We start from the raw sequence: 22346 nt of genomic DNA, 5'->3' as shown, positions 1-22346 counted from the left end.
GTTTTGGATGCCTTGTCCTGCACAGCAATGTTACTTTCATCAAGAGTAATGAAGCAATTATTGTCTTTGCAAAGCTTAGTGAACGATAGCAGATTCATAGTTAAACTAGGAACATGCAAGACTTTTTCCAGTTTCAGAACATGATCAGAAGGCTTAATGTAGCTAGAACCAGTGTGAGCTACTTTCAAACCTGTTCCATTACCAATAGTAATTTTGTTATCTGCAGTATAGGGCTGCGCAATTGTAAGATTCCTCAATTCAGATGTCATGTGATGAGTAGCTCCAGAATCCCCAATCCATACTTCTTGAGCAGGAGATGGCACGAAGTTTGTAGAAAAACTACTAGAGTTTGAAGAAGATGCTCCAGAACTTGGATGAAAACCACCAGAGAAACTTGAGTTAGAAACTCTACTTGAAATCACATTTCCTCCATGAGTCACTCCATGAAAGTTTCTAGTTGATTGAGCAGATAAAGCTGTCAAGGATGTAGGAGGTTCAGTGCCCTGATAAGCAAAATTTGTTCTATGAAAACAATTGAGAGCTACATGTCCTTTTACACCACAGATTTGACATGTGGGAATGGAGAGAGACGGATGATCCGCAGGGACATCTGATCTATAGAAGCAAGTCACAGCACTGTGACCCTTTTTGAAGCAGATTTGACACTCGGGAGATGGATCAACAAACGCTGGTCTTTCTTGAGTTTGAGTAGCTTGAGGTTTGTATTCTGGATTCTGATAACAAGTGTTTGTAAGATGGCCGTGCTTGCCACATATCTGACATTTATGAACCTTAAAGCATGTATCAACTGTGTGACCCTTCTTCCCACAAACTTGACATTCAACTGTACCATTCTTAGACTTTTCTTCCTTCCTTTTTTCATCACCTCTATAGCTCCAACCTCTGTTAGGACCACTCCTATCACCATTCTTGGAGCCAACACCACGAGCAACCATTGCAGCCATATTAGGAAGAAAAGAGAAACTTCCTTCAATGCGCCTCTCAGCTGCAAGAAGTTGAGATCGAAGATCCCTAAGAGTAATCGGAGTTTCCCTTCCTTCAATTACTGTTCTAACAGTGGAAAACTCATCGGGTAGACCATTCAAAATCACAATGATAATGTCTTCATCTGGAACAGTGACACCAACTGATAAAAGTTGAACTCTAGCATCCTTAACACGCTGCAAATACTTCTCAATTGACTCACTACCCTTTCTTAGAGTCTGAAGCTCAGTCTTCAGCTGCATAATATTCACTCTTGATACAGTAGAAAAACGCTCTTGAAGAGCAAGCCAAGCTTGTCTTGCTGTTTTGCATCCAATTATCACATCCACAACGTCTTCATCAAGTGTGGCCATTAAGAGACTTATTAGGGCCATATCAGTTTGCTTCCAGTTCTTGTATGCTGCACTTTCCTCATTAGTCATTTCTCCCCCAGTAGTCAGAACATAACGAGGAGGATGAATCTCTGAACCATCAAAGTGACCAAAGAGGCCATTACCAGCAAGAGTAGCATGAAACTGGAAGCTCCACTTTATAAAGTTTCTTTCTCCAAGTTTCATGGTAATAACACTCAGCAGAGAGTGTACATCAGAATGAGTAAGAACAGTAGGTTGTGAAGCCATAGTGCAGATAATTCTGAAACAAACAGATCAGCACTTCACTGATATAAGCAAAACTACAAACACCTTATCTTCAATTCTACTGCAAAATTCTAACATCAGACTTTGTAGACCAATCTGACCAATCTGCTCATGATATCCACAAAATACTCCAACTCAACCACACAGATTCTTTCATGCTCAAGAAATTTCCTCAATTTACTCAACTACACAATGACCTTGCTCAAGATTTTGTGCACAAATTGCTCTAAACCAAAACAGCTCTTCAATATTTTGCTCAATTCTCTCAATTTGCTCGATTTGCCCAAGAAAACATATAAATCATCAACAAAGAAACTCAACACGTTGAAAGAAGCATTCAAGCTACTAGAATAGATGCACACAAATCTACTCAATTTTTGCTCATACATGAAACAAAACTACTCAACCTCTTCTCATAATTCTCAAAACTGCTCATAATACGTAGACTTGATCACGATTTTGCTCAGCAACGCTCTTCAATCACAAGAATACTCTCAATTTTAGCCACGAACTAGAAATCTCAACTCCAATTTTACTCCACCACTAAAAAAAATTTGCTCCAATTTTACTCTACTACTCAAGCGAAGACAAGGTTTTGCTCCAACATATCTATACTCTTCAATTCTACTCAAGATTCTCCAAAATCATAGCGATAAAACTCACAGGCATACGATCACTTCAAAATTGAACAAGAAGGAAGCAATTTCACCTCAGATTGTTATCGAAGTTCAGGATTTGCAGTGCGATCCCATCGAAACCTTGATTCCAAGCTTTCAGAGTAATCAGAGCTTAAATCGATTCAGATCTGAAATCACAAGCACAACTTCTTGTATTAGAATCATTGCGGAAGCGTAAATAAGAGGTCCAGCATCTATGGCAGCTCTGATACCATGATAGCCATGGCATCAGAGATAGGCTAGGGTTTGCAGCGAAGAAGATGAGAAAAGTAATGAGGAAAACACTTGTATTGATCAATTATCCAGAGCAACAAAACAGAGAGCATAGTTTCCTATATATACTCTATATCGAAAGAAAGAAAGCTGAGCTCTAGCTAACTCTTCTACAAGAGTACACCTGGCAAGAACTAACAGTAGAAATAAAAGAAACTAACAGTAACTAGTAAAATTTCAGAAAGTATTGTACTGCTTTCATTTCCTGCATGAACATCACCGGCTTCCCCAACCCCCGCGTCGTCGGGATCGCCCTCTCCGGCAAGAATCTCCGCGGCTACATCCCCTCCGAGCTCGGCAACTTAGTCTACCTCCGCCGCCTCAACCTCCACAGCAACAACTTCTACGGCTCCATCCCCACTCAGCTCTTCAACGCCACCTCACTCCACAGCCTCTTCCTCTATGGCAACAACCTCTCCGGCCAGCTCCCGCCGTCAATCTGCAACCTCCCCCGCCTCCAGAACCTCGACCTCTCCAACAACTCCCTCTCCGGCTCCCTCGACCCCGGCCTCAAGAAGTGCAAGCAACTCCAAAGACTCCTCCTCGCCGGAAATAAACTCTCCGGCGAAATTCCCGCCGGTATTTGGACCGGCATGGAAGACCTCCTCCAGCTCGACCTCTCCGCCAACAACCTCACCGGACCAATCCCGGACGATCTCGGCAACCTGAAGTCCCTCTCCGGCACGCTCAACCTCTCCTTCAACCAATTCTCCGGCAAGATTCCGAAATCTCTGGGAGATTTACCGGTGACGGTTAGCTTCGATCTCCGTAACAATAATTTCAGCGGCGAAATCCCCCAAACGGGGTCGTTTTCGAATCAAGGCCCAACCGCTTTTCTCAACAACCCTCTCTTATGCGGTTTCCCTCTCCAGAAATCTTGCAAAGACCCGGCCCCGACTTCCCCGGGTGACCCGAGCTCCACGCCCGGATCCAACAACCCGAAAAGAGGCTTAAGTCCGGGCTTAATCATCCTCATTTCCGTAGCTGACGCCGCAGCCGTGGCGTTAGTCGGCTTAGTCGTGATTTACATTTTCTGGAAGAAGAAGGACGACTCCAACGGCTGCTCCTGCACCGGGAAGAGAAAGCTCGGCGCGAGCTCCGACAAGGCGCGGCGGTGTTGCTCTTGTATTAATGGCGGGTTCGGGAACAACTCGGACTCGGAGCCCGAGCCGCTGGAGAGAGGAGGGAGAGGGGAGGGGGAGCTGGTGGCGATTGACAAGGGGTTTACTTTTGAGCTGGACGAGCTGCTGAGGGCGTCGGCGTATGTGTTGGGGAAGAGCGGGTTGGGGATAGTGTACAAGGTGGTGCTGGGGAATGGGATTCCGGTGGCGGTGAGGAGGTTGGGGGAGGGAGGGGATCAGAGGTATAAGGAGTTCGCGGCGGAGGTTCAGGCGATTGGGAGAGTGAAGCATCCCAATGTGGTGAGGCTGAGGGCGTATTATTGGGCTCCCGACGAGAAGCTTTTGATCAGTGATTTCATTTCCCACGGCAACTTGGCCACTGCAATTCGCGGTCAGTTTTTTTTCTTTCTCTGGTTATGCCTGATATTTTTGTGTCGTTTATGTACGTTTTTTTTGTCGTGTGTGGTTCTCTGCTGTCGTTTTTTTGAGTGAATGCAAGTAGGCCCCTGGCCCCGGGCAAGAGATTAGATTACGACTGATTATTACCCGGTGAGGTACCACTGTACCTCTTAATCGTTAGAACTTTAGAAAATAAATTTTTGGAATAGGAGACATCTAGTCACTATCCCTAAGCTTTTCTTACCAAGAGTGACATAAACTAATTCTACAAGATGAAGGTAATTTTGTACTTGATTCCGATGCTTACGCCAATGTGTAACACCGTGAGATGTTACTTTTCGATGTTTTGAAAGTGAATTTCATATTTCTCGAATGAAAAAAAATATATATTTCGTCATGTGCGGTGTGATTTTTGAGTGAAAATTATATGTAGATATCTAAATTGAAAGGACCTTCAAACTTCACGGTGAGAGTAACAAAAACTATTTCTTTCTGGGCAGACAGTGGTATTTGGTACTTGATCGTGATGCTTGCGCTAATGTGTGTTTCTGTTGTGTAGTAATTACCGTAAAATAGTACTTGTCATTGTTTTGAACGTGAACTTGGGATTCTTGAAACAAGAGTATATAATTTGATTGTCTACGGTGTGAAAACAGTTATTCAAGGGTGAAAATTTTAGTACTCATTTTTCTGTGCAAGGGAGGGTTTGTACAATATGTTTGGAGGCTCGATCTAAGCTCAAGTGTAGTGCTAAATTCGGTTGTACAATTTTCACCTTGTCTGCCGAGATCCAACTAATGGTCCACCGGCACTGCCACACAGCACATTCCATGCAACATATGAATCATTGTTGCAATGGAACCGTGTAGTGACTCCACTGTGGGGCGTAATTGCCCATTTATGGAGCTCAGTCACAACGTGGTAGGTCAGGTTATTCATGGATGACAATAGTCTTGTCCTATTTGGTGCAGAAACCATTACTCCATTCTGACCTTGCTCTCTAATCGCAATGATCTGAAGGCTCCCTTTGTCATCTGTTCCACTATGATGACTGGATGAGAAAATTGAAACTTTCATAGAAGAAATTATGTTGATCTGACTTTCTTGGATCATTTCATCATTTTCTTACACTTTGGGAAAACTTAAAGGGTGAATTTTCCTCTAATCTTTTTTATATATTTCCTCCCTCAAATGATCATCATCCTTATTTCATGAGTTTCTTTTACGTCTCCCATGGTGGAAAGCCACTACAACTACCGAAAATTGTATATTTCAATCTTTCTACTCTTGGCTATAAGACAGAGTTTGTTTATTTGTTACGCAAGAATAAAGCAATGTACAGCTGCTGATGATGATGGAAAGTTGGAAACTAAATATTCAAATTATATTTGCAGGGAGAAATGGTCAGTCTATAAGCCTCTCATGGTCGACGAGGCTGAAGATCTTAAAGGGCACGGCGCGAGGCTTGGCCTATCTACACGAATGCAGTCCCCGGAAATTTGTCCATGGGGACATCAAGCCCTCCAACATTCTCCTAGACAACGAATCACAACCCTACATTTCGGATTTCGGACTCAACAGACTGATCACCATCACTGGCAATAACCCTTCCTCGGGTGGCTTAATGGGTAGTGCTCTCCCTTACATGAAAGCTGTTCAAACAGAGCGAGCCAACAACTATAGAGCTCCCGAGGCTAGAGCCCCGGGGAGTAGACCAACTCAAAAATGGGACGTTTACTCATTCGGAGTTGTCTTGCTAGAGTTGCTCACCGGAAAATCTCCAGAGCTATCTCCAACTAGTTCTTCGACTTCCATGGAGATTCCGGACTTAGTGAGGTGGGTGAGGAAGGGGTTTGAGGATGAAAATCCTCTTTCGGATATGGTAGATCCTATTTTGCTCCAGGAAGTTAATGCCAAAAAGGAAGTGCTAGCAGCTTTTCATGTAGCACTTGCTTGCACTGAGCCTGATCCTGAGGTTAGGCCAAGGATGAAAACGGTCTCCGAGAATCTTGAAAGGGTAGGGTCATGAGGAAACAACATAGTTTGGTCATCAAATTCCAAGAATTCACCTGAAGTTCCTGGTTCAATTCGTCTCTCATGGTTAATTATAATTTTGTTAGGTTGTGGTGGCGTTTAGATCAATCTTCTCACTGCTGCCATCTAGATTTATTTTGAAGATCCAATTCGTCCCTGACGAACCACATAAATTCATATTATTTCTACTTCTGGAAGTAGAGCAATTTCACAGAGCATAATTTTGTTGTAATTTGATTCCCATTGTGATAAGTATTTCAGAGTTGGCTAGATTATGTAATTGAAATTTTTGTCACTCACTGCTGTATAATTTGTAATAATGTCACTCTTTTCTCCACATGTCCTTGCTCATGTCTCATTCTAGCTATATGCTAATTAAGCATATGCTACTATCTAGCACTAGCTTTTATGCTTCGCAATGAGTTTTTATGTTTACAACAAATGATATATTTAAATGTATATAAATATAAACCGGGAGTTACAACCCAGATGATACTGGTGAGCATGACATGCCACTCACCCCTCTTTATCTAAAAGGGGGCGATTAACGGACAAGAACTTACAAAATCACACTGTAGACTAAACTAATTCCAGAAAGAGTGGATTTGATTTCAACTGTCAGCATATGCATGACATCTTACCATTCAACTATTAGCAAGAAGCCGTGCACCGTGCCTCACCATGTTTGAGGCACATACCCGTCTCATTCGTCATAAGATCGTCATGTCCATCAAGAAGCAAACAAAAAGTATCAACAAAATAAAGATCCAGCTAGTGGCAGAGAGAATAATACGTATGATTGATGAGATGAACACAGTGCGGTAAGAGAGTGAGTTTGTATGGAACTATGGGTAGGACCCTCACTGTAAATTAACAAGCTTATGTGCTCAATTGCTCCATGTCAATTGGAAGCAGCCGTGCAATAAGTTTGTCATGTCGAGAAGTACTTTACATCGCTACGTACTATTGCCCCATCCGTTGGTATCGGGTACAACGGTTCAGCCCGTCTTTAAATCCGGGTCCAATTTGACCCCTTTCTATTCTTTCAACCATCGAGGAGGACTTTGAGCCTCAACCAGTTCGCTCCTAAAACCTCACCGCCTTTTTTCCGATTTTAAAGTGAAGAAAGCTCCGACGAAACCCAACTCTTCTAACCACACAGGTACGTCCTTCTCTCTCTTCTCTCCTCCCACTCCCTAACCAATCCACAGTCGCTTTCGATTTCGGTCTCCAGCTTGTTTCGTTCAATACCTGTTCCGAAAGTTTGATCTGACCTAGTTCCGAATCTGACAATCTCTCCTCCAATTTGAAATTATGCAATCTTGTTTCGCCAGCATACAGCACTATCTGTTTATGATTTTAACTCCGGCCGTGTGTTTCAGGTGGATTCATTGTGATTGGTTTCGGTGTTAGGGTTTTATTTCAGTGTTCGCCATGGAGGTTGGTGTTTTGTTTGTTTTAGTTGCTGTAATGGTGCTTTGTTGATTATGCTGATGTTGTTTATTGTCTATGTGCACTGTGCAGAATAGAGGAAACAGTGAAGCTATTAAGCTGGACAAGACGACCGTGACATTGGAACCCGAGACGAGTAGTGGTGGGGGTTTATTTGTTCCTGGGAAGGATCGAGTTGTGTATAGACCTCCGGAGCGAAAATCACTCTTAGGTAAGACTCCATTTTTTCGATTTTTGATAGAGAAATTTGGTGAATCAACCTGAAAAGCCGCGGGCTGGTTATTGTTCATAGGTGTAGGGTGTCTTACTAACAATTCAATGTTATTGCCAAAGTGCCCTCTTGCGCCTACTTTAATAGATAGTGTACTGTTTCCGGTTTATCTAGCTCGGCTTTGCTGTTTAAGTGTTTATTGATTATATTGAATTGTACAAAACATATTCAGTTAACTTATACTTGCCTTATTTCAAAAGTTGTACCAAATCAGCTCGAGTTTGCACCATTGTACATGTGTTTCTGTAATTTTTGATAACTGTGGAAACAGTGTCTAGTCTCTTGAAATACATGTGGGAGTGTTCTTACATACATAGTGTTCTTTTGTCTGATGTTGATGTATGATGTAACAGGCTTAGATGTCCTTGCTATTGCCAAACGGGAAGAGTCTAAGGCTGAGGGTGGATTCAAAGCCCCAAAAGATAGGGGTGCTTCTGTTGTAGCGTCTTTAGAGGAGGAGGAAAATAATTCCGAGTCTGGTGTAATAGATGATTCAGGGGATGATATATCCACCGGCATACGCAGTCACTCTAAGAAGCGATATCGTGGAATATCTGCAAGTGATACACCTCGAACAGGTATCCTTTTTATCTTGGTTTTTACCTATCAATTTCATCAGATGATTATGCTTGAATTCAAGTTAAAATGATTTTATCGCCATTATGAAAATTGAGTCGGTGGATTTAACAAATGATTAATGAGTTTGTTAGCACCATGCCTAGACACATCTAATGCTTGTCTTGTTCTAGTTCTATATTTATTCATTTTCTGTTAGTATTGTGATATCAGAAAACACATGATAGTGTCAGAAACTTGGGTTTTAATTGACGAAGGCCATCATTTATTTGACTTTAAGTAGTTTTGTGAGGAGCCCTCAAGACATCTTCTTGATTTATTGTAGTAACTTTGTTTATATAGTAGACATGCCCATTTTCTTTGCCTTAATTGAATGTCTTCCTTCCATTTTACTTAAAGCCATGTTGTAATCCTCATTTTGCAGAAAGTACGGTAACAGAAGATGGACAAGACAATAGGTACAAGTCTCGTAATTCTGGTGAACGTTATCGGACAGATGTAAGTGTACTGGATCATATAGTCTTTAATTAATGTTTTTTTTTTGTCTTTTCAAATTTTGAAACAGTGTGCAAGTTATCTGGTGCATATATGTTCCAGTAATTGCTCCTTTGGAGTATGGTCTTAGCCTTGTAGTGTCTACCTACAAACACGCTTTATTTGTATACTCTGTGAGGTGGAAGCAGATATATCACAGCGCTATTTGGCATGGAGCATTATTGCATGGTCAATACTAGCATTCCAGTGCTATGAGTTAGGAAAACAAAGAATCTTGTGAGAATGATCTTAAAATAATAGTTAAATATCCTTCTTCCTTGTGTTTTGAAGCTGGCCTATAGAGCATTTAGTATCTGACTACCAGACCCTTCAGTCCTGGTAATACCACATTTCAGCTTAGGATAAATGAATCGCGGACTTTAAACCGCATAGTTGAAATGAATGGGGGATGGTATTCATTTATGATATATAAATAACATGTGCCCAAGTCTTAAACATTCATTAGCTGAGTGTGCTTGTTTCAGCCACTTTACTTTACCAGATTTATACAAGTGGAAAAAATCATGAATTGAATTAGAACTTGAGGCTTTTGATTGGTTCTTCTGATTATAAACTCTTATTTATCTGTTTTCTGGTTCTTCATTTGGCCTGGGTTCATGTTTACGTTAGTATTTGTAAAATTCCAATTTTATTCTTTTCTTGTTTTGCTTTAAAATATTCTTACATACTCTACCATGCTTCTGATTGAAAGGTTTTGGCCACGCCTAGCGGAAGTTCTCACAGTGCTAGGTCTCAGAGTTCATACAACAGGGATGATCGTGGTAGTGAGAGACGAGATTACAGGGGTAGGTCTGACAGGGATGACCATGATAGTGAAAGAAGAGATTACCAGAATAGTAGTAGGGGCGATAGTTGGAGGGAGAGAAAAAGATATGGCAGTGATAGTCAGGATTATCATGGCCGAAGAGAAGAACATGGCCGGTATGAACAAGAATATGGTGGAGAATATGAAAGAAAAAGGGGTAGATACGAAATTTCAAAGAGGACACCTGGTAATTTGTAATTATTTACTTCTTATAATATTCCTTTTTTTTATCTATCTTTTTAATTGAAGTAGTGAAAAAGTTGAATTTAGTGCGCCTCTTCGAGTAGGTTATTATCTAATGAACTTTTTGAGCTTAAACAGAAGATGACATAGGAAATGTAACAGTTAAAAGTTGGCATATATAAATGGTTCACTCCTAATTGATATAAATCATCTTAACTCATGTTAAACTGTTATGCAGATGTTACTGCCCCTAACACCATACTTTGCCAATGTTGCAGGTCGGTCTGACTGGGATGATGGCAGATGGGAATGGGAAGAGACACCGCGACGTGATGGTTACTCTAATAATAGTAGGCGTCATCAACCATCAAGATCCCCTATGCTACTTGGGGCCTCTCCTGATGCACGACTCGTATCTCCTTGGCTGGGTGGGAATACACCGCGTTCTGGTATGCTACTTAGACATAGATCTTACATATGATATCAAATAGATTGCTATGATCTCCCTTTTCTTTTTGGTTATTTTATCAGGTATAACTAACGTAGACAGTCAACAGGTTCTGCTGCTTCCCCGTGGGATCACATATCTCCATCTCCAGTTCCAATACGTGCATCTGGATACTCATCCAGATCTTCAAGTTTGAAACCTGGTGCAAGGTCCCATCAGCTCACATTTTCTTCTGAAAATTCACAATCATTGCAGGTAAGTATACGTGTTCCGGTCAATTTTTGGAGATTGCGGACAGTTTGGAATAAAATATCTTTTCTATTTTTGTTATGTTGATTATGATTGATAATTTTGTCTGCAGGGTGGAGAAGGAGATGATTCTGATTTGGTTGGAGAGCAAACTTATGAAATTAGTGAAAGCATGCATGCAGAGATGGAATACCATTCTGATCGGGCATGGTAATGATTATAGTGTGTGTGTGTGTGTATTTTAGATGACTTGTCTGTTAAATAAATTTTGTCAAGCAGTAAAACTTCTTATTGTAGTTTTCTGCAAACTGGAAAGCTACACCTATGTCAGCTTTGAGTAGAAGTTATGCCAAGGAAATTTATAATTTATGTTATGACTGCTGAATGATCCATACTATCGTGTTTCCTTGCGAAACTCGTGATTTGATTTAGTAGCTTAAGATACTTGTGACCTTTATTTGACTTGTAGTCTTGTTATATAGGTATGATAGAGAAGAAGGAAATACAATGTATGATACGAGTGATAGCTCTGTTGTGTTTTTGGCTCGTTGATGCATGTTGGAGTTAGGATTCAGTAATCAAATCCAGGTTTAGAAAGGAAATAAGTTAGCACAGCTTTTCTATATGTTTTAGGATAGTATATCTTCCAATATTCTATTAGGATTTGTGTTAGGTTTAGTAATCCTAGTCCATATTGTATCAAGCAGCCCCTATTGATATAAATAGGGCTGCAGGGAGGTTTTTAGAGACAGAGACAGAAACCCTAAAGGGAGAGCTAAGGGTGATAGAGAGATAGGAGCTAGACAGGGAGGGGTTAAGGTCTACAATAAGTACTTGTACCTAAATTCTTCAGTACTAGTAAATCTCTCAAGAGAGATCACAGTGGAGGTATGCTTCAGCTGAACCACTATAACTTTGGTGTGTTTCTGTTTACTCTTCTTTGCTTATATCGCAAATAACTATTAAGATCTAAAGACGCTTATAACAACACGTGGTATCAGAGCTGGTTTATTTTGCGATGTCGATTGGCAAAGGAATGGCTGAGGCAGGAGAGGTGAGAGCGTCCATAAAGCTATTCAATGGCAAGGACAACTTCACGCTTTGGCAGAGGAAGATGAGGAACGTTCTGATCCAGCATAAGGTTGATGTAGCTCTTGAAGAATCAAAGCCTACAGCAATGTCTGATGCAGATTGGGCAGAAAAGTGTAAGATAGCAAAGAGTTGCATTGAGTTGCATCTTGCTGATAATGCTGTGCTGCAGATCGGAGAGGAGCTGACTGCAAAGCAGGCATGGGACAAGCTGCAAAGCGTTTATATGGGTACAACCATCAGCAACAAGCTACTCTTGAAGGAACAACTCTTTGGACTCAAGATGGAGGAAGGGGATGATCTTACTGATCATATATCCAAGTTTCAGAACTGCATAATTAACTTGGAGAAGGTTGGGGATAAGATGGGAGATGAGGACTCGGCTATGATGTTACTACAGTCTTTGCCATCATCATTCAAACACTTCAAGACCACCATGATATTCAACAAAGAGACCATCACACTTACAGGAGTGTGTGAGAACCTGGAACAATATGTCAGGATGCAGAGGGAAGACGATAATTCCCAAGCACGAGGACTGAGTGTCAGAGGGAAGGAGAGAGGAAGGTCTAAGAGTAAAGGTGGTGGATTTGAAGACAAGGGCAGGTCTAAATCCAAGGGAAAAGGCAAAGAAAAGAAGAAGGATGGTTGCTTCGTATGTGGTTCACCCGACCACTGGAAAAGAAATTGCAAACAATGGAAGGAGAAGAAGGCGCAGATGCTTGGAGGAAGCTCCCAGTCAGCCAATGTCGTTATTGGGAATGATAGCGATGATGGAGAACTCCTTGCAATCTCAGCCAGCTCCGGCGCGCCTAGACATTGGACCTTGGACACAGCCTGCACATTTCACATGTGTGCACACAGAGATTGGTTTGACACATATGAAGAGAGGGACACCGGATCAGTTTTGATGGGGAATGATTCACCAAGTAGAATCATGGGAATCGGCACAGTAAAGATCTCAATGTATGATGGCATTGTCAGAACATTGGGAAAGGTCAGACACATTCCACATTTGAGCAGAAATCTGATTTCTCTAAGTCTATTGGATAGGGAAGGATTGTGGTATAAAGGTAACAATGGAGTGCTCAAAGTCGGAAAGGGTCAGTTGGTCTACATGAAAGGTGTGTTGCAGCCTGATAATATGTATAAACTCACAGGTTCTACAATAGTAGGTGGAGCATCAGTTTGTACGGAAGAAGACAAGACTGAGCTCTGGCATAGACGGCTAGGGCACATGAGTCAAAGGGGGCTGCAAGAATTACATAAGCAAGATAAGCTAGAAGGCATAACGAGTTGCAGCCTTGACTTCTGCAAGTATTGCACACTCGGCAAGCAGACCAAGGTATCATTCAAAGTGAGCAGCAGTGAGAACAAATCCAAAGGAGTATTAGACTATATTCACACAGATGTTTGGGGGCCTGCATCAACAAAATCGTTGGGTATGGCCAGATACTTTGTCTCTTTCATAGATGATTTTTCAAGGAAGGTTTGGGTTTACTTTATGAAGTCAAAAGATGAGGTCTTTCCAAAGTTCAAGGAGTGGAAGGCTGAAATCGAGAACCAAACGGGCAGGAAAATCAAAGTGTTGAGAAGTGACAATGGAGGTGAATATATAAGTAAGCAGTTCTTACAATTCTGCAAGGATGAAGGCATTACAAGACACTTTACTGTTAAGAAAACTCCCCAGCAAAACGGTGTTGCAGAGAGGATGAACAGAACTCTCTTGGAGAGAGAAAGAAGCATGAGGCTTCATGCAGGGTTGCCTGAAGAGTTTTGGGCAGAATCGCTTAATCATGCTTGTTACTTGATTAATCGATCACCTTCAAAGGCTATTAACTTCAAGTGTGCAGAGGAGGTATGGTCTGGAAAACCAGTTGATTATTCCAATTTAAGAGTGTTTGGATGCAGCGCCTTTGCGCATATTCCCAAGGATGAAAGAACCAAGCTGGAACCAAAGTCACTTGAATGTGTGTTTATTGGTTTTCAGAGAGGAGTAAAAGGTTATAAGTTGTGGGATATAATCAATGAGAAAAGAGTGCTCAGCAGGGACGTTGTTTTTGATGAGAAGACTATGCCGTTAAATATAGAAGCTAATAGTAAGGAGGAGAAGATGACTGTTGCTGAAAAAGATGAAGAAGCAATCGAGATATCATTAGCTAAACGATCAGTTGAAGATTCTCAAGCTCAGGTGGAGCAAGTAGGGAATGATCAAGTAGCCATTGAGGAACCAGAGCAGCAACAACAGTCACCAGTTAGGGCTCAGGGGGAGCAGTCCCCACGTAGGGGTCAAAATCCTCCCATCCCACAAGAACCTGAGCCAATGAGGCGAGTCATAGCACTTGACAAACCAAAGAGGAATTTAAAGAAGGTACAACGGTATGGATTTGAAACCGAAGAAGATGTGAGTCATGCTCTGACCATAAGTCAAGGTGATCCAACTACTTATCAAGAAGCTATAGAAAGCGAAGAAAGGGAAGGTTGGATTGGTGCTATGGCAGAAGAGATGGAATCTCTGCACAAGAATTCCGTGTGGGAGCTGGTTCCTAAACCCAAAGAAAGAAAACTTGTTGGCTGCAAGTGGGTGTTTAGGAAGAAAGAAGGAATACATGATGATGATGCCATAAAGTACAAAACACGTCTTGTGGCAAAAGGGTATTCGCAGAAAGAGGGAGTGGACTATGACGAGATTTTCTCTCCGGTGGTCAAACATACTTCAATACGGTTGTTGTTGTCTATAGCAGCTCAGTATGATATGGAGATTGAGCAGATGGATGTTAAAACTGCGTTTCTTCATGGGGACCTCGAAGAAGACATTTACATGTCGCAGCCGGAGGGTTTTGTCGAAACAGGGAAAGAGAATCTGGTTTGTCGACTAAAGAAGTCTCTATATGGACTCAAGCAATCGCCAAGGCAGTGGTACAAGCGTTTCGACACATACATGCTGAAGATAGGCTACACAAGGTGTCAATATGACTGCTGCGTTTACTACCATGTATTCGAAGATGAGGAGGTAATTCTACTACTACTGTATGTAGATGACATGCTGATTGCATGCAAGGATATGTTGAAAATTCAGAAACTTAAGGAAAAGTTGGGGGCTGAATTCGACATGAAAGATCTAGGAGCTGCACAGAAGATCCTTGGAATTGAAATAAGAAGGGATAGAAACACAAGTGAAATATGGCTGTCACAAGAGAAGTACATTATGAAGGTACTTGAACGGTTCAACATGGATGAAACTAAGGTTGTTTCTACCCCATTAGCTGCACACTTTCGGCTGAGTGCAGAGCATAAGCCATCAAATCAAAAGGAGATTGATGCGATGAAGAATGTTCCATATGCTAATGCAGTAGGGTGTCTCATGTATGCAATGATATGCACAAGACCAGATTTAGCTCAAGCATTGAGTGTTGTCTCTAAGTATATGTCAAATCCGGGAAAGCGTCATTGGGAAGCAGTGAAGTGGATTCTGAGGTACTTAAAGAGAACTAGGCAGTTTGGAATCAAGTTTGAAAGAAAACAAGAAGAAGCTTGTGTGGCTGGTTTTGTTGACTCTGATTTTGCAGGAGACTTAGATAGAAGAAGGTCTACAACAGGTTATGTTTTCACTTGTGGTGGAGGGCCTGTGAGCTGGAAAGCAAATCTTCAAGAGGTTACAGCTCTATCTACTACTGAGGCAGAGTATATGGCGTTGACAGAAGCTTCTAAGGAAGCTATTTGGTTGAATGGACTGGCAGGACAGTTTGGTATTCACCAGGAAGGTGTGGTAGTGAAGTGTGACAGCCAAAGTGCCATACATTTGGCGAAGAATCAAGTGTTTCATGCAAGGACAAAGCACATTGATGTTCGCTATCACCGGATCAGAGATTGGATAGAAGCTGGATATATTATTGTGGAGAAAGTTCACACAAATGACAATGCAGCAGATTGTCTAACAAAGCCAGTTTCTGTAGAGAAGTTCAAGCACTGCTTGAACTTGCTTAGTGTCACAACATGCTGAGTTGTGGTGGAGCACCTCCTCACTTGAGGTGTGATGAGGCAAGAGGAGTATTGCCAAGGTGAATGATCTTGGAGGTTTGTTCAGGGTTACTTCAAGAGATACAAGACATCCTGAAGGTTGCAACAATCATTTGGTATCAACTCACCAAGGTGGAGATTGTTGTGTTTTTGGCTCGTTGATGCATGTTGGAGTTAGGATTCAGTAATCAAATCCAGGTTTAGAAAGGAAATAAGTTAGCACAGCTTTTCTATATGTTTTAGGATAGTATATCTTCCAATATTCTATTAGGATTTGTGTTAGGTTTAGTAATCCTAGTCCATATTGTATCAAGCAGCCCCTATTGATATAAATAGGGCTGCAGGGAGGTTTTTAGAGACAGAGACAGAAACCCTAAAGGGAGAGCTAAGGGTGATAGAGAGATAGGAGCTAGACAGGGAGGGGTTAAGGTCTACAATAAGTACTTGTACCTAAATTCTTCAGTACTAGTAAATCTCTCAAGAGAGATCACAGTGGAGGTATGCTTCAGCTGAACCACTATAACTTTGGTGTGTTTCTGTTTACTCTTCTTTGCTTATATCGCAAATAACTATTAAGATCTAAAGACGCTTATAACAACAAGCTCATCATTGTTTTTCGGAGATGATGCGTCTTTTCAAAAGAAGGAAGCGGAGTTGGCAAAAAGACTGGTATGTTACATGGTTTGTCCCTTTGCTATCGAAACTAGTTTTGGTTGATGAATATGTATTGCACTATTCTGTGATATGTGTCGTATTAATCTGTAATAAGAAAGTTGACCAAATCGTTAGAGGTTTATGCTTTTACTTCTTGTGACTTGTTCCCAAGTTGGATAAAGATAGTAAGCATATCATGCTGGGGATTATCGATTCACACTTAACTGGCTGACCGATAGACTAGCAATCATTTAGGGGTTCTCATTTACAATCTTTTATATGGCAACATGATAAATATGATTCCCTATAGTGCATGCAATGTACATAAATATGTTTCATGCATCTACGTTCCTGTAATCTAGTTCAGTTTCATATCTTGTTTAGTGCCTTATATAGTTACATATGTCCTGACCATACGAGAACATTCGTCAGCTTCACTAAATTCCTGATCTTCTGTACAGGTTCGAAGAGATGGAACAAAAATGAGCCTTGCTCAGAGCAAAAAGATGTCTCAGATGACAGCTGATAACGCACAGTGGGAGGATCGCCAACTTTTGAGATCGGGTGCTGTTAGAGGTACTGAGGTGCAGACTGAATTTGATGATGAAGACGAACGCAAAGTTATTCTTCTTGTACATGGTGAGGAAATTTATAGCTAGTACTATAATTAATAAATAAAATTCATATCATTTGCTATTTCTGCAATAGTAGACTCAAATTTATGCTAAAATCGGCTTTGTATTTTCACAGATACAAAACCTCCTTTCCTCGATGGCCGAGTTGTTTATACCAAGCAAGCAGAGCCTATAATGCCAATAAAGGATCCGACATCTGATATGGCCATAATTTCACGGAAAGGGTCTACTTTGGTTAGAGAAATTCATGAGAAGCAAAGTTCTAACAAATCACGCCAGCATTTTTGGGAGCTTGCTGGTTCCAAACTTGGGGATATCCTTGGTGTTGAGAAAACAGAGGAGCAGGTATAAACTTTGGAGAGGAAGCTAAAATTTCCTTTCACACTGAGGTCTTAGGACTAACACTTCTGCTTTTGAATGCTAGGTTGATGCAGATACTGCTAAAGTAGGTGATGATGGGGAGATTGATTTCAAAGAAGATGCCAAGTTTGCGCAACATATGAAGAAGGGAGAAGCTGTCAGTGAATTTGCAATGTCAAAAACCCTCTCACAGCAACGGCAGTATTTGCCCATATATTCGGTGCGGGATGAGTTGTTGCAGGTATATAGCATTATGCATATGTAATACCTAAAGACAACCTAACTAACACATTATTGCCTTTTAAAGAAAATAAAAAACTGGAGTTTAGTTGGTGAAGCTAAGCCGTACCCAATACCCATACATATTTCGAAATATTTTTGGTTTGCCTCCCTCATTTGGTATTCTGGGTTTTTTTGGTTGTTGAGAATTCCCTCATTTGGTATCAATTGTAGGTAATTCGAGAAAATCAAGTTATTGTTGTTGTTGGAGAAACTGGTTCTGGAAAGACAACTCAACTGACACAGGTACCTTTTGTTTTTATTTATATATGTTCACACTAAATCCTGTCTCGTATTTATGAAATTCGTGAGGCTTCGTCTATGTAACTCATCTGGGTCCATCACGTGAAATTTGTTGACAGTATCTGCATGAAGATGGATACACAGTAGGTGGTATAGTAGGTTGCACCCAACCAAGGCGTGTGGCTGCCATGAGTGTTGCCAAAAGAGTTAGTGAGGAAATGGAGACTGAACTTGGTGATAAAGTTGGCTATGCTATTCGTTTTGAGGATGTTACTGGGCCAAAAACCATAATAAAGGTAATTTCTATGTTAGCTGGTCAAATTTCTATGTAACCCTTTTAGTCTTGCTGTTATACTGATCTTTCTTTTGAATTTTTTTCCTGTTATAAAGACTCTGAGTCTACCTGTGGTCAGCAATTATACTAATGCATCTTAAATCTGGTTTTTCAATTTTGTAGTATATGACTGATGGAGTTCTTTTGCGTGAAACTCTAAGGGATTCTGATCTTGACAAGTATCGGTATGAAAAGTTATACAATAATCTGTGCATTTAATTGGTAATTTGCATTTATAGAAAATTTATTTATTGATATTGTTTTTGCTGTTTCAGTATAGTTGTGATGGATGAAGCCCATGAAAGGTCTCTGAACACAGACGTGCTGTTTGGAATTTTAAAAAAAGTGGTTGCCCAACGACGTGATTTCAAGCTCATAGTGACATCTGCAACTCTAAATGCTCAGAAGTTTTCAAATTTCTTTGGAAGGTAATCTTCAAGTTCTACCAATAAAAATCTTCAAGTCATTTACAGTTTTGTTATAATCTTCTGCATCTGCTTGCTGAACATGAATATTGACTTTGTTGCAGTGTACCAATTTTTCACATTCCTGGGAGAACATTTCCTGTTAATATACTGTACAGTAAGACACCATGTGAAGATTATGTCGAAGGTGCAGTAAAACAGGCCATGACCATTCATATCACCAGCCCTCCAGGTGACATCCTCATCTTCATGACTGGTCAAGATGAGATTGAGGCTGCTTGTTATTCCCTTGCAGAGCGAATGGAACAACTTATTTCCTCCTCTAATAAAGCTGTGCCAAAACTGTTGATACTTCCTATTTACTCACAGTTGCCTGCTGACCTGCAAGCGAAGATATTCCAAAAAGCTGAGGATGGGGCCCGCAAATGTATTGTAGCGACCAATATTGCGGAGACCTCTCTTACTGTTGATGGAATCTTTTACGTCATTGACACAGGTTATGGCAAAATGAAAGTATACAACCCCAGAATGGGTATGGATGCTCTTCAAGTTTTCCCTGTTAGCCGTGCTGCCGCTGACCAGCGTGCTGGACGTGCGGGTAGAACTGGTCCAGGAACTTGTTATCGGCTGTACACAGAGAATGCATACCTGAATGAAATGCTCCCAAGTCCTGTGCCAGAAATCCAAAGGACTAACCTTGGAAATGTGGTCTTGTTGCTCAAGTCACTCAAGGTTGAAAACCTTCTAGATTTTGATTTCATGGATCCACCTCCCCAAGATAATATTCTCAATTCTATGTATCAGTTGTGGGTCTTGGGTGCTCTTAACAACGTAGGGGGATTAACAGACCTTGGCTGGAAAATGGTGGAGTTCCCATTGGACCCTCCACTTGCTAAAATGCTTTTGATGGGTGCGGAGCTGGGATGCCTGGATGAGGTTTTGACAATTGTGTCCATGCTCTCAGTGCCATCAGTATTCTTTAGGCCCAAAGATCGGGCAGAGGAGAGTGATGCTGCACGAGAGAAGTTCTCTATTCCTGAATCTGATCACCTGACGTTGTATAACGTTTACCAGCAGTGGAAACAACATCAGTATCGAGGGGACTGGTGTGGGGACCATTACTTGCATGTTAAAGGGTTGCGAAAGGCTAGAGAGGTGAGATCCCAGCTGCTAGAGATCTTGAAGACGCTGAAAATCCCACTGACGACATGTTGGCCCGACACTGATGTTGTTAGAAAAGCTATCTGCTCTGCATACTTCCACAATTCTGCTAGATTGAAGGGTGTGGGGGAGTACGTGAATTCCAGAACCGGGATGCCATGCCATCTACATCCAAGCAGTGCTCTTTATGGTATGGGATGCACCCCAGACTATGTCGTTTATCATGAACTGATCTTGACTACGAAGGAGTACATGCAGTGTGCCACCGCAGTGGAGCCACAGTGGTTGGCGGAGTTGGGACCCATGTTCTTCTCCGTGAAGGATTCAGATACATCTCTGTTGGAGCATAAGAAGAGACAGAAAGAAGAGAAGACAGCTATGGAGCAAGAAATGGAGAATCTGAGAAAGGCTCAAGCAGAGGCAGAGATAGAAAACAAGCAGAAGGAGAGAGAGAAAAGATCCAAGCAGCAGCAGCAAATATCAATGCCTGGTCTGAACAAACGCTCTTCCACATATTTGAGGCCGAAGAAACTCGGCTTGTAAATGTAAATATTACTGTACATACGATTCAATCCTAGCTTTCTGGAGGATAGCAATGCAGTTGTTAACCCACAAATTACCATAATTCAAATTTTTCAACCGAAGAGTGATCAGTGAAGTAAGAGCTGGATGATGGAGGATGGTATATAATCATGTCATTTCGCAAACGTTTTTTTTTTTGGTTGAATGACCCATTTCGTGTAAGCAAGTTCAGATATTGTGTAATTATTACTGAGTTTCACACTATAATTTATAATCTTCGGGTTGGCTGTTTCTTAATCATTGTGGTGCTATTTCTGAAACTGGGAAACTCCTATTGTTAATTTGGTTTTGAAACGCAGCTACTGTTAATAGAGATCTTTGTTTTATGATAAAATCATAAAATCTATTCAAATAGCTGTTTTGTTGAAGGCTAGCTGTGTAGCTGGGGATTTAATGGCCTGCAGATAGATGATGTATCTTTTTTGGTCGAGTTCTATGCTAAAATTAAGATCTTAAGTTTAGATACCTTACTTCTAAACTTGAAGCCCTTAATTAGTTATAAGTAACTTTGATCTAGTATGGAGTATAATGAAGTATTGGTGAAGACACCACAGTATCTGTAGTAATCTCCAATTCCATAATAAGCGAGTTGAAGAACATGGATAATAAGATGGGCAGCCAATACTGGACTAATCGAAGTATGCCCCTAAATATTAGTGTGTTCCTTCTAATGCCCCAGTATCTGCTACTGTTGCCATTTGTGGCAAATCTCTACCTACTTGCCATCTCTACTGTGGCTAAAGTGGATGGCAGTTGCTCAGATAGTAACGGAAATCCCAATATTTATACACAGTTGGGGGACCGATCACTTAGACTGCCAATGCTTTGCTTTCAAGGCTAATAAACTTCACCAGAATCTAGTTGAGCAGAAATCCTTTACCTCCTTTAAGCACCAGCTCACATCTTTCATACAGCAATTACAGCCACAGCAATTCACAAAGCACAATATGAAGCTCTGTGGAAAATAGAACCGTATATCATTTCTTTTCAAGAGATGGGAAATTGTGTACAGGTTCACAAGTCCAAAGAGTCGGCGTCAAAACTCCGATGCTCAAGCTATTCCAGGACAGAATGTGTCCTGATTCAAAAGCCTATTCAAGACACGGTAGATTGTACGCCGAGGCCTCATGTCACTGGTTTCCCGGAACTAAGTATATATGATGCTTCACTGATTGATTTACATGCAGAATGCTAATGCTGTTTAGTATAAGTTGAGCATGCTTCTTGTTACAATGTAGGTGATGAAGATGATGTTCAATTTTGTCCTGACCCCTGGGTAGAATCTGATGGTGAAGATTTCTTCAGTGTTAAAAATGGTAGTATTAACTTCAGTTTGTCTTCATATCAATTCAGTTTGTGTCATCATCACACAAGAAGCTAGCTATAAGTTTATAACCCTGGATTGTTTATGTTGTTGTTCATTACTTGCAGATCTTGCCCCATCTACGAGAGAATCTCCAATCCACAAAAATAGTGAAATTATAGAAGTGGAAACCCCCAACGTGATAAACCACAAGAACAAATCCAAGGTTCAACCAGTTAAGCAACTGATTGAATTGTTTCGTGAAAGCTTCAACGCTGACGAGTCTGGTGGTCATCGACACATGCATTATAAATCGGAGGCGGAATCTTCCCCATCTGACATGCCGCGAAGCTCAGCGAATGTAAGCCCCTATCGTTATTCGGTGACGAATCTAATTTCGGGGGCCAGGACAAGAAAAGCTACACAGTTTGCACAATGCTTCCTGCCAAAGATGGTGCAGATCATAAGCTTCAGTGAGAGGAAGAAATGTTGAGTCCTTCATAGATGTCAATGCAAAGGCTTCTAGTGTTGATCATCTGTAGTACACATATATATTACTGTTGTGTGATTGGAAA

General features: G+C 41.1%; 3 protein-coding genes across 5 annotated transcripts; all 3 read left to right on the top strand.

Annotated features, from left to right (window-relative positions):
• Window positions 1–2798: 2798 nt before the first annotated feature.
• On the top strand, window positions 2799–6474 carry LOC126792735 (receptor protein kinase-like protein ZAR1). Its single transcript, XM_050519203.1, has 2 exons — window positions 2799–4105; window positions 5508–6474. Exons 1-2 carry the CDS (start codon window positions 2803–2805, stop codon window positions 6140–6142), a joined length of 1938 nt encoding a protein of 645 aa, XP_050375160.1. The 5' UTR covers window positions 2799–2802; the 3' UTR covers window positions 6143–6474.
• Window positions 6475–7199: 725 nt separating this feature from the next.
• On the top strand, window positions 7200–20760 carry LOC126792725 (pre-mRNA-splicing factor ATP-dependent RNA helicase DEAH7). 2 transcript variants are annotated; one of them, XM_050519188.1, is made up of 19 exons: window positions 7200–7309; window positions 7530–7587; window positions 7672–7810; window positions 8224–8448; window positions 8871–8944; window positions 9693–9993; window positions 10268–10438; window positions 10547–10692; window positions 10799–10896; window positions 11169–11216; window positions 16401–16464; window positions 16911–17088; window positions 17200–17429; window positions 17509–17685; window positions 17898–17969; window positions 18086–18262; window positions 18424–18485; window positions 18576–18728; window positions 18830–20759. In XM_050519188.1, the coding sequence occupies exons 2-19, from the start codon at window positions 7582–7584 to the stop codon at window positions 20427–20429; spliced, it is 3921 nt and encodes a 1306-aa protein (XP_050375145.1). In that variant the 5' UTR covers window positions 7200–7309; window positions 7530–7581; the 3' UTR covers window positions 20430–20759. The 2 variants fall into 2 exon arrangements, with proteins under 2 accessions (XP_050375145.1, XP_050375146.1); XM_050519189.1 differs by lacking the exons at window positions 7200–7309; window positions 7530–7587; window positions 7672–7810 and having other exon boundaries at window positions 8307–8448; window positions 10540–10692; window positions 18830–20760.
• A 632-nt stretch (window positions 20761–21392) lies between these two features.
• LOC126792747 (uncharacterized) lies at window positions 21393–22285 on the top strand. 2 transcript variants are annotated; one of them, XM_050519215.1, is made up of 3 exons: window positions 21393–21573; window positions 21707–21784; window positions 21900–22285. In XM_050519215.1, exons 1-3 carry the CDS (start codon window positions 21516–21518, stop codon window positions 22262–22264), a joined length of 501 nt encoding a protein of 166 aa, XP_050375172.1. In that variant the 5' UTR covers window positions 21393–21515; the 3' UTR covers window positions 22265–22285. The 2 variants fall into 2 exon arrangements, with proteins under 2 accessions (XP_050375172.1, XP_050375171.1); XM_050519214.1 differs by having other exon boundaries at window positions 21393–21619.
• The last annotated feature ends 61 nt before the right edge of the window (window positions 22286–22346 follow it).

The sequence above is a fragment of the Argentina anserina genome, chromosome 4 (assembly GCF_933775445.1).
Source record: "Argentina anserina chromosome 4, drPotAnse1.1, whole genome shotgun sequence".
Taxonomy (NCBI): domain Eukaryota; kingdom Viridiplantae; phylum Streptophyta; class Magnoliopsida; order Rosales; family Rosaceae; genus Argentina; species Argentina anserina.
This window is presented reverse-complemented; position numbering and strand designations above follow the sequence as displayed.

Excerpts from the sequence above, each read along its gene's own strand:
- LOC126792747 (XM_050519214.1), top strand. The coding sequence starts at position 21,463 with ATGGGAAATTGTGTACAGGTTCACAAGTCCAAAGAGTCGGCGTCAAAA. Across the intron at positions 21,620-21,706 it reads CACTGGTTTCCCGGAACTAA|GTGATGAAGATGATGTTCAA; the intron begins GTATATATGATG and ends GTTACAATGTAG. Across the intron at positions 21,785-21,899 it reads TTTCTTCAGTGTTAAAAATG|ATCTTGCCCCATCTACGAGA; the intron begins GTAGTATTAACT and ends CATTACTTGCAG.
- LOC126792725 (XM_050519188.1), top strand. Across the intron at positions 18,486-18,575 it reads TCTGATCTTGACAAGTATCG|TATAGTTGTGATGGATGAAG; the intron begins GTATGAAAAGTT and ends TTGCTGTTTCAG. Across the intron at positions 18,729-18,829 it reads TTTTCAAATTTCTTTGGAAG|TGTACCAATTTTTCACATTC; the intron begins GTAATCTTCAAG and ends ACTTTGTTGCAG.
- LOC126792735 (XM_050519203.1), top strand. The coding sequence starts at position 2,803 with ATGAACATCACCGGCTTCCCCAACCCCCGCGTCGTCGGGATCGCCCTC. Across the intron at positions 4,106-5,507 it reads CTTGGCCACTGCAATTCGCG|GGAGAAATGGTCAGTCTATA; the intron begins GTCAGTTTTTTT and ends TTATATTTGCAG.